Source organism: Nyctibius grandis, chromosome 5, assembly GCF_013368605.1.
Source record: "Nyctibius grandis isolate bNycGra1 chromosome 5, bNycGra1.pri, whole genome shotgun sequence".
NCBI classification, from domain to species: Eukaryota; Metazoa; Chordata; class Aves; order Nyctibiiformes; family Nyctibiidae; genus Nyctibius; species Nyctibius grandis.
In genome coordinates, this window is record NC_090662.1 from 29782949 (window position 1) to 29801650 (window position 18702).

Sequence of the window (18702 nt, forward strand, 5' to 3'; positions counted from 1 at the left end):
TTAAGACAATTGCCACAGCAAAATTCTCAGAGAAAGTGCTTTACCTACACAAAATACCCTAAAGCTTACCAAGCAAGCTCTAAAGTTCTCCAATTTAAAAGGGGTAGAAGTAGGAAAAAAAAAAAAAAGGCAAATAACATCCAAAATTTTGAGAGAAATCAAGAACTCCAAATGTGCCATGTGCCTCAGCTGATACTTGGGTCAGCTTCATGAGGGGAGTCATTACCCCTAAATACGATACAGCATACCATCTCGAAAAAGTAACAGAATAGTTGATTTACTTATAAATTGCTTTATTGAAGCTATAACTTCATGAATTTGATGTTCAAGGTGTAAAATTATCTCACAAACTAAAAATTAACACAACAGGAAAAAATGTAAGTAATACAAATCTACTTATGTCACCCTACTGATAGAATTAAACCTCTAGGATGCTTTTCTTTGAAGATAAGGAATTAAGACTATCACAGGACTGAATAAACAGTGAGGGAAACACAGTAACAGAGTACTTCACAGTAAAATACCTCTTTATTAGGAATATATTTAAAACTAGCTTTTTATTTCAGGTAAGAAAAATAGCATTCTGACTTTTGGCCAGTGCTGATTCCGGTCATCACGCAATATTCTAACAGCTAGAAAACTGATTTGCACCATTGTTGCCCATTAACAATTCTCCTAACTGTCCGTTCATTGTCTTTTTATTTTCAGCTTGTTCTTAAATACATTGAAGAAATTCTTCAAACAAGGTTTGTATTCAAGATCTTAGTTAAGATTGACAGACTGACTTGACAGTGACTCAGCATCTGGTATTAGCTCATATATAGCTTTTATAAGCCTTCTTTTAAAGAACAACACGGTTCAATAGCTGATTTACGAAGACAATTAAGTGGGCAACTCTCCAGGAAGACTGTGGTAGAACAAAACTCACTCTTCTACTATAGAGCTTAGTACTGTAAAGTAGCAGCAATTTCAAAAACTTCATTTAATTCTACACTCCTCTATAAGAGAGCACTGAAGAACAGAACATAGGGGTATTGCTACTACAATTCAAACAGTAAGCTACTTTTGTGTGTACATTTTTAAACTCACTCAGTACAAGTCTAGACTATTTCTCTTCCTATGCTGTAACTTAACAGCTTAAGGTAATTAATTGAATCATGCTGTAAACAAAGATATAAAACCTTTGTGTAAGCTTTACTGGTTTAGGAGTGTGCATAAATACCTGCCTTCCAAAAACAAAAAAAAAAGCTGTTTAGTTTTCTATCATGAGCATATAATTAGGTAGCATATTTTAAAACAGGTTTTCATCCAATTAAAAATGAAATCTATGCATTTCACAGAAGTATTATACAGCATTTGTAATGAAGTGTGGTTTTAAATACCCAATGTCCATTTTCAATACCAGATATATCAGACAAGGAAAGTACTCTCCAGATAAATGTGTTAGTTTTGGTCTTGTAATTTCTTCCATCCGCTGTAGCCATTATGAAGCTCAATGGTACCTGTTTACTAAGTAGACCTCCATATGCAGATGTTTCTTAAATGCAGGTGGAAACAATGGATGATGATATTACAACAATCTCCAAATACACTGAGAATAGTCAACAGGCCACAAGTTTGTGCCTGTTTTAAGCAGTGTTTTAAAAATATATAGAAACATCAAAAATAAGCTTTATCAGGAAGCAATCTGATACGCAAATAAATAGAAAATTTGCATTTTAATGTCACATTGAATTTTAGTACATTTCAACCCAAGAAAAAATAAACTGACAGACACAGTAATGAGTACAGGATTATATATATTACAATATGCCTTGTTATAATACATTTGTGGCTTTACGATAAAAAAACCTCAAGGGCAGATGGAGTTTGAGCTCATTTAAGTAACTGTCAGAAACAAAGCATTAAATGCATTTCTGAAATAAGTACTTTTATTTAATTTCAAAATCTTAAAACAGTGTTAGACCTTGGCCTTTTCTTAAAAAAAAAAAAAAAATTATTACCACAGAGCTACCTAAATAAGTATTCTGAAAGGCTTAAACGATACAGAAAATGCTTTTCCCAATTTTACATAAAAGGAAAGAATAGATGATTTCAAAAACAGCACCTACAGCTAACTCCATGTTGACCTTGACCTAGAAATGCACATTACTGATCTCCACAAGGAATCCAGCAAATTTTGGAAGTTGTCCATTTCACGTGAAAGCAAGAGAAAGGGTTATCATATGCAAAAATATTTTTCAAACTATTCTTAATGTGTAATTGAAAACTAAAGGCATGGTCTCTTCATTATAAAAAAATAAAGGTACAACAGAAACTCTACAGGAAGATATTCAGCTATATTGAAGTTGCAACCTTCTGAAAAGAAAGAAAAAGGAAAAAAGTCAATTAGCTAAGCTTTGTGCTCTAACCAAACTACTTACAGTGATTTTCAATGGCAAAAGCCCATGCTGACTGGGTGATTTGACAGTTCCAAATACTTTTTTGTAATAATTTTTATTTGTATACAAGGACAAAAAAAATGATCCAGTCATGCAACGTTCACTTTAAGCATTTTGCATCTCTTTTCCAATCTTATAGCTAAGGATCTTGTTCCAGTCAATCTTGGTGCGGGTAACTGGCAATTGTCGACGTAAGGCCTTGAAAGTAGTGTCCGACATAGTCTGATAATTCTCACTGATAGCAGTCTGTTAAACACAAAGTCATACAAAACAAAGACACATGAAGAACAGAACCAGGATTCTATATAAAAAGTTAAATGATTGAGTAGTCTGTTACCTCTTAAACAGGCTTAATTAAAATATGCTAAATTAAAATAATATTTTATGAAGGAAAGGTGTTAGATCTAGATTGAAATTATGGGAAGAAAATTAGTGAGACAGATGCAATAAACCTGGCTGTAGCCGAGGTGTTTCAGCAAGCTACAGTGTGGTTAATCATCAGCATGAACAAAGTGCTCATCAGAGTTAGCTCATACATCATTAATTCCAGACCAAAGTCTTCCATTGTTTTTCCTGTGTGGATGGTAGAGTCAGTCCACAACATGGTATGAACTTGAATATAATGCATATGATACATACTTAGTAAATTTTTATTAAAGAGCATTTTTTTAAAAACTGACAGAACATGATGTCTGAAATTTACCTTATGTTCAAGACCTAAATGAACGTGAATCCACGTCTACAGAGGATATCTAGAACAGTTATACTTTTCTAACTTTAAAATGACTAATTGAAATGGATAATGCTTATAGTCATATTTAGCAAAGCTGTCCAACAGAGTAGCCTCTGAACAGAATCTGTACAAAAATTCCACTTAAGGAATGCACTAACATCTGATATTTGATCATGCTAGGGACTTCTCTGCTCTCAAAAAAAATGACTTCTAATGTAACATTAAGTAGGTGAGTGCAATCACCAGAAGGTATGGAAAGGAAGGATACAGTTAATAGCAGCATGTAACCTATTTATATTTGTATGGAACTGCATTATCTTAATATCAAAAGCTTGCTTATTATAGAATACTAGCTTTGGTTAAGAATATGGTAGCGTTATACATGTGAGTAAGGATATAACGTTTGTTTCCAACATACCTGATATTCATTTTCTGCAGCCTCTACGATTTTTATAAATTCTTTCGCTGTCTGGGCTTCATTCTAGAAAAAGAGCATTTGAATTAGGTCAGATGTACAGCATGATTCTAAGACCAGTTGGATTATGTTTTATTCCTATAGTTATGAGAGATGTCAGGTAGACTCCACGAGAACACATGACCACTTAGTAGCTAAACCAAAACTGAACAAAATGTTCATCCAAAGGCATGTGTCACATTACTATTATATTATTATTATAATATAAAAAATAAAAACAGTCCAGCTGCAACAAGCATAAAGATTACCATGGAGCTTACTAAAATATTTTGATTTAAAATTCTATGGTATGATAAAAAGACATGTAGGACAGATCAGCATTTGGAAATATGACAATGCACACACACAAGTCTCTAAAAACATGCAAAGTACATATAATGATAGAACCAAAAAAAAACAAAACAAATTTGTTCACCTCTAAACATTCTGAATCTGTAGACTAATCTGACACAAACAGTAGCCTTTATATACCTGATCTAAAAACATCCCCAAAAACATCTTGCAAAAATAAGGTGCAACACACCCCAGTGTCCAAATTTCATCATGACTGATAAGGATGAGGCCCAAAGCCAAGAACCCGTTTAAGTATGCAAGTGTGTGTTTGTTTCAAAAATAAAAAATGACCCGTCAGTCAATCTGGAGGCAAATTAGCTGAAGCGCTTGAAAGAAGTCTCAGAAAGGAGGTGAGGGTTCATGAATTTCAAACTTCCAACTTGGTGTTGGAGACATTCCTAAGGGTGCCTTTGCAGAAGCTGTTGAAAGATAGGAGTGTTCTTGCCCCACGTGATCCCTTGTTCCTACAAAGGCAAAGACTGGGAGAAAGCTATGGCAGCTTCAACTACAACCTGTTCAGAGTTTCAATGAAACTGCAGCTAGCAGCTGTGAAAGCACTTCTGGACACTGCAGAAAGAGATGAAAGAGGAGGTAGAGACCAAGTAGAACAAATGAAAGTGTTTTGACTTTTCAGTGAACTGAGGCAATGATTTCAAAGGCTCTGCTAATGAAAGGAAGAATTCAGGGATATGAGGTCTTATTTGGCTCAGAGAAAAATTAGGTCTAAGAAAGTAACCTTCAGCGTAATTATTCATAGCTCTAGCAACAAGAGAACTCTTCAGTCATTTATTTCAGTTGTGCCCATTGATGGTACAAAATTGCTTCTCTGCCAAGCTACAAAAAAGAGGAGTCGTTGGGGCTCCTTTTAACCTACCTACCATTCCTTCTGTGTGAAATAAGAACCTGTACAGCCTCTGCCCTCTACGAAACTCAAAGCCAAGGCTAAAAATTGGTAACCAGCAGCATACTTCTTTTGTTCTAGCAGGAGATAAAACAAGTTATGTAAAAGATGTTTTTCTACTCATTAGTCTTCTGCCACTTTACTAAACTGCAGAACAGGATTAAGTTTCTTCCCAACAGAAAGTGAAGGAAAAGCTGTTGAAAGGAGAACTTCTTCCACATGATCTTCCCTGCAGCAACTCTTAGTTGAATGAAGGACTAAACAGATCCCTTTGCTCAGTGGGTCAAAAGGAATTTTATATCTACAGCTCCAGAAGCGTTATCAGTTGGCACCACAATCCCCCATTCTTTATGGTGCTATTGCAATTGAAAAGCCAACAAGCCTTGCTTTATATTAACAAACAGTGTTCTTTATTGATGAATTGAGCTTTTGAGCCAAATTGGTCACTACTAGTCATTATCATTAAAGTACTTCTACTGTTCACTTTTACAATTTCCCGTTGCCAGTTTAACTGCACTTGCTTAAGTTTTATTAAAGAACACGCCAACAGAAAATCTTGCTGTTTATAAACACAACCTCCAGTAGGCAAGAGGAGCATTATTTCAAAAGCAGCAGTAGTTCCTGTTGCAACATTACCAACTCTTCATGGATACATCTGGTATTATTTCCAAACAATTTTTATTTCTACTGTCTACTCCTCATTACTATAATGATCCATTTGGAAAGAAGTTGAAAAAATGATGCTTTAAATATAAAGTGTGTTATATTCTCATGCTAAAGCATCTCTGAAAGGGCTTTTTGTATAGAAAAGCAAGATGCTGACAGCACCAGTTACATACAGGGTGGAAATGAAGGGAGAACACCCACTATTGCTTCTCAACTGGTAGCATTTGTTTACTAATTTTAGCATATTGGTCTTCTCCCAGTGAGCAAAGGAGGCAATCTCCTAGAGATTATACTACTTAAGTGGGTTATTTTAACTCAAACCTCTTTCACAGTCAAAAATTAATTTTACAGGTCACTCTGCAGACCAAAGTTTAAATACAACAGAGTGCAGAAAGACTGATAGCAAGCTAATTAAAGCTTTACAATCAAAGTTAATTTAGCTTATATAAGCCACATGCAAGCATACATTAATTTAAGGTTTTTTTTTTTAACAGTAATTACATGTTAAGTAGAAGTAGTATTACATACAAAATATTTATAAATTAGAACATTAATTCCCATTCATGCAGAAGAGTAAACTAGCTTCCAAATTTCTGAGTTTTTTTTAAACTTGCTTCTCTTTTTAAATTAAAAAGACACTTCAATATACACACTAAGGTCTTTGAAGTTCACTTACAGACACTGTTAGGGAATCTTGTATATCTTTATGGCTCACCAGCTGAACATTACCATCTTCATAATAGTGAACCTACAGAAAATTAAACAAAGAACCTCATATTAAATGTTACAGACCAACAACATACAGGAAGATCAAAGTATTGTAGTATTTATCATAATAACAAACCTATACGAATCAAACAAAAACACACAGAAAACGTTACAGAACAACAAAAACGGGAAAACCAAAATGTTGTAGAATTTAAGTATTTTTGAGGGGGAATAGTAAAGAAGCTACTCTGGAAACATTTTTGTGTCGATGTGCCTTAAGTAGTATTTCATGCAAAGAAGTTTAGAATCATACAACCATAGGATCATTTAGGTTGGAAAAGACCTTTAAGATCGAGTCCAACTGTAAACCTAACACTGCTGAGACCACCACTAAACCAAGGTTTTGCTTACCACCGTGAAGACGACGACATACTATTTATGTGACCTTACTAGAAACTCTTGAAATGATAAAGATATATTTAAAATGAGAACAGTTTTGGCAAGGCTTCAGGATACTGTGAAGTTGTTTTCTGCTTCACCCAAACTGTTTTCTAGGGACAGTGCAACATTAAGCTTCCCTTTCTAGATCTGCCTGGTTTTGATATTTTCCTCTATTAGATATGGCTCATAACAAAAGCTGGTATTTATCTAGACAAAGGAGCTCTTTGGGACAAAGTTTGCCCAGGTTAGATAGCAAAGCAGAATGAAATCCGTTTACTCTTGAAGTGTTGTATCTACAGAACAGCTTCCTTGATTATATTGCAGGAGGAGGAGACCGGTGAAACTCTACCCAAGTTAACTTTAGTACTTTTACATGCGGTTGGGAAGGATCTGAAAACATTCAGTTTCTAATGCAACTGTTGGAAAACTTAAAAAAATAGGAAGCATATATAAAGTTACATGTAATTGTTCACAATAACTGATACAGAAGAGTTATGCAGCTCACTGACATTTAAACAGGTATCTTTAAAGATTTTTTTATAATTTTGGTAAAGTCAACACAGTCAACGTAGCTGATGTTATGAGGAACTGAGGCATTTGTGTCTCACCCTATTAGGCAAGATAACATTTTAATTTGGAGATTAATGCACAATACTACAAATTAATACATATTATGATCATGATGTGTGCAAGAGACCTTCAATTTTATAAAAAACAATAGAGAAAACATGACAGAGTAAGACAGCTACACCCAAGCAAAAGAAAGATTTCCTATATGAGGAAAACACTATTTCCTATGATTCACCTTACATTATTATTTTGCTTATTGTCAAATACTTGTTTTTCAACAAAAGGTATCATCCTAACCACAAAATAAGCTTCTTTTCAAAACAGAGATTTCTGGGTGCCTTTTTCAATCTAGTTCCTAAAAGATGAGAAGTGCTTACTCAGTGCAAAATTCTGAGACCTCCCAATGAAACACCAGAACTGCCACAATCCACTGCAGAGGACCCAAACCTCCCCTGTGCTCTGAGGCCAACATCAGCACGAACATCTTATCTGTCTCACTGAGTCACATTCTTGGCAAATATTCAGGCCTAAAAACTTAACAGGGATGAAGAGTCAAATCTAATTCCGGGATGTGTTATATCTTATACAAAGTAGGAGAAGTAACTGTTCTGTGCTATACCTCACTGCTGACAACCTTCTACAATGCTAGGTCTGGGTTCAGAAGACTACAGGAAGGATGACGTTTATGAACAGAACCTCTTGGAACGGTTAACTAAGGAGTGATGAGAAAAACTATCTAAGAGAGAAAATTAGTAACCAGTCCACTTATCAGTTGTTTCCCATGCACAGTTGGAACATGTCAAGCACCACAAAGACTTAGTTTTAGTAAAAGACACTGCTGTTGTAGTTTTCCCCTTACATATAATTAAAAAGAAAATGAAACAATGGAAGATATTAAGACAGTTGAGAATCTCCTATTTTAAAATTCAGTAACAGAATTTTAAAAAGTGAAGAAATTGCGCAAGTGACCTTAAAAATACTGAAGACACCTGAAGAGAGCAGGTGATGCTGCAATTTTCCCCAACATATTTGTAAAAGGTCTTATCAGAAACAGGGCAATGGCTGTATTGCTGTCATAAAGATTCTGCAAATCACACTGAAATTTCAGTACTCTGAAACTTCACTAATGTTGTAGTGAGTTCATATTCTAGAAAATTATTCTGCTCCTCAAAAAAAATTAAAGTGCTTTTTTGTCTGTTTTGAGAGAGGAAGGGGGAGCACTCCCATATACATTGAAGAAATTGTACACAATTTCTAAAAATTTGAAACTGAGTTCAGAATTCCTTGGTGAAACAAGTAGCTTCTATACAAGCAAAAAAAGTAAAACTTTTCATCACTCCCCAAAACACAGACTTTAATGAAAGTAAGTAATATCTTGATTAATTATGTGAAATAGTAATAAAAGACAAAGTCAGCTGGTGCCCAAATTGAGATGCTGATTAAAACCTGACTAAATTCCCTATTCAGGCTATTTTCTAGGCTACTGGACTAACCTTTCCCAGAATTAGGTAGACAACTGCCTGCTTGTTCTGGAAAATCTCTTAAGACATTTAACCAAAAGTGAATGCTGTGGAGAAAATGCCTGTTCTGGTGCAAGCTGGATTTAAGCAACAGCTTACTCAGATTCTCCCAAAGTCTTGAGAAGCCTATAAGTTATTTAGGGTGCTTACCATGACCATCTTGATCTGACAACATAATAATAGCTGTCCACGTTCTGACTATCATTCCAGTTGTTATAGAATTTGCCCCAGAATGGGAAATCAGATGCAGGCCCCCTGCTCGGGTGGATCTGAATACATCTACCACATCCTAAAATAACATTCTAACATCCTCAGGCTATGGCTAGAAAAACATTCCACTGCATCTTCCTTATGAAGTCAAGTCACTGAGAGGTGAGGAAGTACAAAACTCATGGGGGCACAAAAAAAAGCAGGAAAAGAGAACTTGACTCTATATCTTGTAAAAAATAATAAGGTACTACAACTGAAAGCCAGACTGCACTAAGATTCTAGTCCCTGATCCCAGAATTGTTTTAATAAACTCCTGCGAAATATGTGTACACATTCCAGGGAACCAATCCAAGAAGTCAAGTCCCCCTGCCTACCACATGACAGTCAGACTTCCTTTGGTCTCAAGATTTCTGCATTCCTGCTTGGACAGTATCTCCTTTCTGAATGCCCTAAAGCCAACAGGAAGGGCAAATTCTGAATGAAGGAGACCCAGATTCAAAAATTTCAGATGGTAGAATGACAGAAATCAAAGGTTCCCACCTTTCTGAACAACAGGGCAGGTAACATGAAAAAAACCTGCTATTATCAGCTAAAAAGAAAAAAAGTTCTACTTCAGAAAGGGCCTACCCTCAGGAAAGGCTTGTGCCACTGCAAATTCAAGAAACAGGAAACCAAAGAGGTATATGCCTAGCCGAGGTGAATACACCTTCTGAAGCCTTCTGAATCATTACATTAAATGTATTTTGTGTTTGTAAGGATTACGTAAATACGCAGTTAAGTCGATAACACTTAACTGAATGGGCATCTCTGCTTTGCTTCTTGGGTCTCCAAATTCTCGTAGAATACTTCATACGCTGGCCTGAGTCTCTCTTGATAATAACTGGAGACTTTACTGATCAGGACACAGTTTGAGATAAGCATACCTGAATTTTCAAGATGCCAGCCACTTGAGTGGTTGAAGGGGTGATTGTAAACTTCCATTCTGACCTCCAACGGCCATTCCTTTAAAAAAAATAGAATAGAAATCACATGTCACCCCACTGGTTAAGAAAAAAAAAAAACCCCACAACATAAAACTGATAGTCAAAGGAAAACAGAGAATGAAATATGCTGTGCAGCTACACATGCACAATCCCTAAAGATTCAGCCCTGTAAGCAGTCAAGAAGAGAACAGTTTCCCAAAATATTTACCCTCAGTTTTGGATGTAGACCAAGGAGATTTATTAGTAAGGACCTTTTACCAGTAGGACTTAATTTCTCAAAATACCTAAAGCCTCCAATGTTCTTTCCCTCCTTTATTACTAATTAGGTATACATAGTCAATATTTTGTTTCTGGGACCTGGACGACTTGCTGAATCAGCCAAAGTCACACTTCACATCAGGCTATGAAAAGCCTGAATGGAAGGAACATTAAAGTAGCAAGACTTTCTGCTATGCTGAACTGTAGCTAGGCCTTTCAGTTCTTCTAGCATTTCTGTTCCAGGACAACTATTTCCTTCCAGTTTCCTTCCACAAATTCAATATTCTTGCCAAATTGCATAAAGGGAGTTTCAAACATCTGGAGAACAGTATGGGGAGATTGTAGTTTCACCTGATTTCTTTCCTGTAGACTAGACATTTTCTTATTTAGTTACGAGGTTAGTTGATTAGAAGGTTAGTACATTAAAGCTATATTTAGAATGGACTGCGGCTGTCTCTCAATTTCTCCTTTGCACTTAAAGAAGTAAAGAAAGTTGATACTATAAGTTCTAATCCTACTAATGTTAGGTGTAGATTCCAGTGCATTCAACAAGGGGAGAGAAAGAGATAAAGACTAAGACTAACATCTCCTAATGGATCTATATTGACACATCTTAGATACTAACAATGTTAACTCAATTATAAAGCCATTGGTTATTATTTCAGACAATATCCAAATTATAGATTATCACTGAAAATTCAGGCTAAGGCAATTCAGAAGCTTGTTGGCATCTCTAAGAAAACTGAAAGGGCAACCCAACTCAGTGACACTAATATTCCTGGTAGCCTTAAGACTGACCCATTAGTTAGAGAAAAGCTTACGTGCTGAGCTACATTTTAGGTACAATATGAGGTTTTAGACGCATAAGATTCAATGACTAGCTAACAGATTTGTTTGCTTCTTAGTCACTTCGGTCCTTGAAGTTAAGATGACCACAATGTTTCCACTCTGGGATATCTTTTTTGTCCTTAAGATGCTATTCAAAGAAAAGAGTTCAGATTCAGAAGGATCCTTCTGTAGGAAATTCTCTAAGTTAAAAATAATATGTCATCACTTTATTTACCTCTGCCGACTTAAGATGTTGCCTAAGATATTAACTGTCCTTCCTTTTCTTTCACATTCTTTAATAAACCATCTATCCTACTATGTTGATAGTATTTCAGAAATTCATAGAACATTTTTCTTTGGCATGTATTGGTTTTCTGTCATCCAAGAAACTTGCTTTCACGGTAGGCTGCCAGCCTTCCAAATGCCTAAAAAGCTGGGACATGTTGAGAACAAACACTGGCTGTGGCTTGGGCTGGACAACTGAGGAGCCTGGTTAACCTTGAATCTATTCCTCCATCTCCAAATCCCCCAAACCAATATGCATTTATTAAAACTCGCTAAAAATGAGAATTAGTCTGACTATCCCCATGTAAAACTCTTTGAAACATGGTCAATATTTATCCATAGATGTCTGACCATAACTTCATTAGAGAAAACTTTCAAGAAAGATTTTCTCCATCTATAAAAAGTTGTTGCATATCTATTGTTCTTTAATATAAAGACTCTAAATATTAAAGTAACTATTTGCAATACCAAAATTCATTCATACTTCCAAACTAAAAGGAAAATCAGTATTATTTCAAGCTACTTTTAAAATTGATGTAGAACATGCAGACTGAACTAGTAAAGTTTAAGTCAGTAGGAAAAATTATTTATTAACTGTGCAAATTCAATTAAAATCTAAGGAACAGTATACTGGGCAAATCATTTAACTGATACAGACACATGCTGAAATTACTATGTATATGTAATATTCACCTTCAGCATCAGAAAACAAAAATTTCATTACCCATGGGATTACTAAATATAATTTCAAGCAGATGCAAAATAGCAAATAAAATAATAATGAAATGCATTTCTTCAGACAACTGCATATATTAGCTATCTTTAGGAGATACTTGCTTAACCCAGTTCCGATACTGTGATATGTATCTCAACTCTGGCCAGTTTCCTGCAAGGAGCTATCCAAAGTTGACTCCAGACTGTGGACAACATCTTTCAACCAAGTACAGAAAAAAAAACAAGCTGCAGTTTATAAAAGCTCATTTCATCCAAGATCACCTTTATCTACCTCACCCAAACATTAATTATTAAAGTCCTACAGTAAATTAATATTTGGTCACCTTCTTTCTCCAAGACATGTAAACTAGAAGCAGCTGGTTTTACTCTGTCACAAAGGAAGAAACACAAGCAGAAGCAACTGTATTAGGGAACACAGGCGTGGGTATCGGTGCCACTGTGATAAAACTGGAAGAGTCATAAGGAATTGTAGAAGTTCCCGAAGTTCTGCAGAGGAGATGCAGACATGTAGTCTGCCATTTTACTTACAACAAAGGAAGAGATTTCTACATAGTTTTGGCAGGAAAACTTGGAGTGGAGTGGAAAAAAAAAAAGTCACACACAAGATGTGCATGCACCTCCTTTTCTGAACTAAGGATTATCAGTGTAATGGCACTAGTGCAGTTATTGTTTGCTGTATTTTACTGTATTTGTACCCATACAGAAACTTACCAAAAATTTTTTGCTTGGAACTGATGGCTCTCTATGCATGCAATAATGGTCTGCTGTCCATCAATTGTTTTACCATATACCTTAATTAGAAACAAAAAAACAAACAAACCACCCCAGAGTTAAAGTTGCAGTATCTGCCTTGCTCAGACTACTTAGAAATATTTACTTCTATTGTTGTTACATAAACTGTAAAATTTAATTTTATAACCACTATGGTTCTTACATAATATTCAATACATGAAACATTAAAGTGTATATTACAACACATAAAAATTTAAGATCAGAAAATCTGGAGGTCAAGCATCTTAACTGAAATTTTACATACTATGAACTCATTTTTCTGCAACTGTAGGAATTTTAAGCCTATAGCAGTGGCTGCTGTGACAATATATATTACCAGCTGGGTTTCAGATACCAGTTATTCTACAACTAAATGACGATTTAAGCCTAGCAAAAAGGTGATTAAAAGCTTCGTTTTGGTCCTCTGTTCTGCTTTATCCCCTAAAATCAAATACTACTAAAAACAATCTCAATGAACATGCAATGTGGTTTCCTTTACAGAAGCTGGAACTCATCTGACTGCCTGGGAATCCAATTCAAACTTGTTAACTCAGCAACTGATTTTTTTTGTTTTTGCTGGTTAATTTTTCCATCTAGTTAATACAAACCACAGGACAGCTATCGTTAGATCAGTTTCCTGAACTTTAAATAGTCATAGGGCTGCTAACAGCAAATGAATGCTATTTCGGTCCAGAGTGAGACGTTTTATTTTAAGAAGTCATAAGAAGCCACTGATTCTGGTGGTAAGAATATAGCATTTTGATATACAGGAGATGTGACGGAGAGAAAATAGTTTGTTTTACTGACAGTTTTGTCAGTAAACGAAGCCAAGACAGACATTCGTATGTTATGGATCTTATTTTTTTTGTTTGTCTGTTTTTTTAAAGTAATCAGCCAGGTAGCCAGGATCAATGGGATCAACCTGCAGTACTCTACAGAAGGTCCTAATGCTTTAAGAAATTTAAATAAAAATTCTTCAGAACTGAGAGTTAAGTCTTCACTATGACCTGCAGTAACCACCCACTAGTAATCCAATAGCTGAAACATTAAACTTCTGAAGCTTTCCCTCATTTCCCTGTATGAACCCCTGACAGGACTAAATTCTTTACAGTTGAAACTGCCTATCTTCCTGGTTTACAAAGAGTTACACTTTTATTTTAGATTTCTATCTGTAGTGGTACTGTGGTCATATAGTTTAATACTTACTGTGCAGACACCATTTGGGTAGTGTTCTTTCACATATGCTTTCATTGCTGTTTCAACTGAATTTCTCCAGGATTCTATGGCATTTTCAACTTCGTGTGGTCTAGGATCAGTAGCCTCCTTTCTTAAGTGATCAAATTTAAAAGAGATCTTGTTCTTCGGATCCAAAAATTTTCCATTTCCCAAATCACCATGTTCTGTTATCAAAACCTGTATTATAAAATTTTAGTTAATAACATTTGCTATTGAATAAAGAGAAAAAAAATGCCATGCCAAATCTAATTATATCCTACATTTAACTGGAGCTTACTCACATCCAAATACTCACATTTTAAACAAAATATGCATATAGCAAGAGAGGATAAGGCTAACATGACACACTGACTCCAAAAAAAAAAATCCTGAATCTTACCCTCTTACTGCAACAAACAATGCAATAAAGAAATTCATGTATTTTAGTACTAAAGATGGAGCAAATTGTTTTACAGCTCCAAATCAGGTCTGACTGAATTCCGGACAACAACACAGAATGAAATTTCAAGGTCTTTAGATGCCCTAAATGATTAGCTTATGGAACTGGTACTACAATCTCTATATTTTGGCAAGGAAGACACATTTCTTTCCATTTTCTTGCCAAGATATGTTCCAATACCAGAACGTCTTTAACAGCTTAAGGAACACTGCAAGTATTTCATGGTATTCATACCTGTTCATCGTAACCGTCAATTTTTACTGGAGTAAACTGGTCCAAGTTGTACTGTGCAAATGCACTACAAGAGAAGAAAAACACCAAAAGCCTGCATCAAGCACAATCTTTTTCCTTAGTAGCTGTAAGAGGTTTAAATAATAGCTAAGAACCTGGGCAATGATGCATCAAAAAATTATATCAATACTTCATTATCTAGCAAGCCCGAACTCTTGGAATCACTTTGGTTCATTCAGTGCTCGTATTACAGATTCCAACCACCATTACACAATGATTTGTGTTCAAAAGTAACCTGCTATAGACAAACACATGAGCTTTATGGTAACCCACAGAAACTGGAGAAACAGATAAAGTTTAAATTCCTCAGGGGTCCAACCCACTAAGCCAGACATCTCCATTCTTACAGATGAAACTAATTTTGGCACAAAATACAGTAGGCATAATGTTTTGATAAAAAAGTAGGGTCTAAGGAAGCAGTATCTTACAGATGTTCAGTGCCTATAACATCTACCAAGAAACAGAAAATGAAATCCAAAAAGGTGGAGACTAGTTCCAAAATCCAGGTCACCCATTTCCAAAACAGTTGCTCTAATCATTAGGATACAATACAGATCTCTCCTCTGCCAAGAATTTAATCTTGAGCAAAGATGCACAACACACATAATAAGTTTTTACTTGCCAAGCACACATCTTTTTAAACGAATCACTTACTGACAGTGAAAGTCTTACTGAAAAACATCTTGCTTTTATGCAACTGAGTATGTGGCATCTGGTACTTACTGGGCTGCTCCTTCCCTGAGAAGATTGTCATTATTAAGCAGCAACCGAACATCTGAAAGGAGACATTTACAACATAAAAGTACAGTTAACTCAGAAACTTGTTTCAGTCAGGTAACAAATGTTAACAGACTGTAGAAAACAAAAAACCCCAAACATTGCATACCCACAGAGATTACTAGGTAGGAAATTTATTGCTTCATATTTCATAATTTTGACTGAACAAAACGAGAAGAGTAGTATGGAAATGGATCCCTTCCAACACAATCTGGTAAGCAGATAGAAGCCATATTCTACAGGCTGTCCGACAGCTCTAAGAATCTGTCAAACTAGAGAAGTTCTGAATGAGAACAGCAGAGGATTCAAGAGTTCACTTTTAAGATGTAAACTACCAAATTCCTCACCCTGTATTGATGGTAGTGGTTAGTGTATTTTGATGATGCTAATATGGTATGTGTTGTACTTTTTTTTTCTAAGCCTTACCATTTTTGCTCTCGACACTTAGTAATCAGCTGGTCACAGTTTAACTGAGGAACAAGGTACTTCTAAAAACATTTCATTCTTTAACAAATTTATGCTCTCTCCAGCCTGACACTGACTAAAAGTTTAGTATACTAAACCTATTTTTTTTACTTAAATGGCACCAGAGCTATTTTTAAACTACAGCTACAAGATGTATGCCCTCTTACATGATATGTACGCCCACTTATCTTGATGCAAGACAAACACAATGATTTTTAAAGGAAAATAACATCTTAGGCAAAGTTCAGGCAACAATAGTTGAGAGAAGCTAATTTCAAGTTTCCTTTCAGCTTACCAATACGCTCAGTAAAATGAAGCATGCCCAGAATTAAAGGGTTAAAAATGCTGGAGAAGACTAATATTCTTTCCACAATTGGCATTAAGCAGTAGTCCTTTGTATATTCAAGGTTAAGTATTTGTAATGATATTCCTTCTTAAAAAAAAGGCCATTTTAATTTCAGCTAGTTTAATTTCTGCTGAAAAACGTAACTCTCTATCAAAGACTGAAAAAAAAAAGAGTACATGTGTCTTCTAAACAAAAACCCTAGCAACTGTTAATTCATGACTGATTAAAAACAGAAAGAAAGCTCATTCTCACATCACAAAGAAAAGTGGTACTTTCCTCCTTTTGCATTTAAACTCCAAGCTGTCTTGTGACTGGAAAGCTTCTTATGCCAAGCTACAAAACCAGCTCTTACATCAAGTGAGCTGCCAAAATATAAGCTACATGAAATCCAGGAGAGTAACTGGCAATGCAATTTTGGATATAGATGCCTTAAATTAAAGGGAAGAGTAGACAGATACTCACCATTGAACACCTCATTGAATTCCCCAGGAGGAGCATGAATTATGAATTTTGCTGCTATACGCACCTTAAATACAAAAATAATTATGTGGTTTTATATACTTGTATTCATTCCTATTCAAATCAATCATGCATTGTATAGCTTTAATACCCAGACATGAAATTGTACAACTCCCACTGTTTCATATATTTGTTCACGTTATTTAAACTACTCTGTCTTTGTTAGAAACACAGAATATAAAGTTCCACCTCTTCAAACAGAATAGAGGAGATTATATGTGATGGAAGCAGATAGAGAAATTGAGTCACTCATGTTTTGTATTAGTGGCAAAAATAAAAAAAATTAATATAATAAGATCAATAATATATTCACAACCTATTTCAACTTTCAGCCCATGGATGCCTGGGAATCAACACACATTCCAAGACAGCCAAAAACAATGACGAAGATACATTCAATCTTCGAACCTTCTCCTCTAATTTTATTACACATCCTATGGTTCTAAACTTTCCAAAGGGCCCACAGTTAGACAGTAATCGATAGATTACATAAGCTTAAAAACACTCGTGTAGACACTAAAGCATGTAATTTCACCTGCATCTACCTGTAGGGCCTCTTAGTACTACAGTATCAGCAGATAAAGTTCAAGAAAACCACCCTGAGAACTTCTTTAATGCAAGTCCACAAGCAATTGCCTTCAGCCACAACTTCTTGCAGACAAAACACAGCATAAGCCAGTACTTTCACTAAAAGTATGTGCAACCTGCCCTGGCTTTCTCCCTCCTGCTTGCACAAGCACTTGTACAACTGCCCAGTGAGCTAATTTAGAGGGTTTATTTTTCATTTTTTTTCAGATCGGTTCCCTGAACTGGTTCACTGCACACCTACAGACACATGTGCTTGCAAAAGGAACACAAAAATGCTTTTGTTGATGTGAAGCAATCTTAAACTTTTCAACTATTACCTTACTCATACAATGTCACTCACCAGACTTGCTTTCATTCATTCTTCTCTCCCCCTTAAACTGTTAAGGGCGCCCATTATAAAAATAAATAAATAAATGTATGTTGGTTTCTAACTTAACCCAACAAAAGTTCTTATCCTTCACACTTTACAGTTATCTAAGTTGAGGAGACCTTCAAAGCTCTCTTGCATCCTTGATGTGACGTCACTATTCAAATACAGGATACCACCTGAACCATAGTTCCCATTTCTAACACCTTCAGTTACGTTTCTATCGAATAAAGAGCTGGGACATTCAGTGTCTGCACTCTCTGGGCTTCCTGTTTGAAATTAAGGTGTTCGAGAAGCACATACTCCATTAACAAATACCTAAAAAAAACCAAAGAATGCTTTACATTTACACATTTATATATATTTCAAACTACAAAAGAACTGTCTGAGCATGCTAGAGCTCTTGAACTGACTTGTAAATAGCTTTTATAGTCAAGGGTAGCAACACAGCCAGTGCTTGGGCCCCAGGCTCCTGACAAGGCCTAAGTTTCAGACAATGGTCTCCAGCAGAGATGGTTCAGGCTTAGAGTGTCCTTAGAGAGCACTTAGCTGCCTCATTAGCACTGTTCAAACCTCAGTGAGATCCCAAATGCCTAGCCCAGGCAGCTGTCTGCTCACTAACAGTCAGCACACAGCCACTCAGAGCTGGCTAAGGGGAATGGAAAGGTTGTCAGTTTCCAACTTTCTAAATTGAATGCTACGTTTTGGATTGATGACAGCCTTCATCTGCTGCCTCAAATACCGAAATCAGAACTCCTCTTCCCATGTAAACATAAATTTACTTTACACCAAGATAAATGCCACAGGGCTTACTCT

The 18702-nt window shown here is 35.7% G+C and overlaps 1 protein-coding gene across 1 annotated transcript; it reads right to left on the reverse strand.

The window, feature by feature from the left end:
- Positions 1 to 276: 276 nt before the first annotated feature.
- On the reverse strand, positions 277 to 16983 carry CAPZA2 (capping actin protein of muscle Z-line subunit alpha 2). Its single transcript, XM_068401170.1, is given in 9 exon segments — positions 277 to 2687; positions 3593 to 3655; positions 6226 to 6297; positions 9922 to 10000; positions 12799 to 12878; positions 14065 to 14271; positions 14768 to 14831; positions 15548 to 15599; positions 16875 to 16983. Coding segments are annotated over 9 exon segments (867 nt in total). The 3' UTR covers positions 277 to 2546.
- Between the last annotated feature and the right edge of the window lie 1719 nt (positions 16984 to 18702).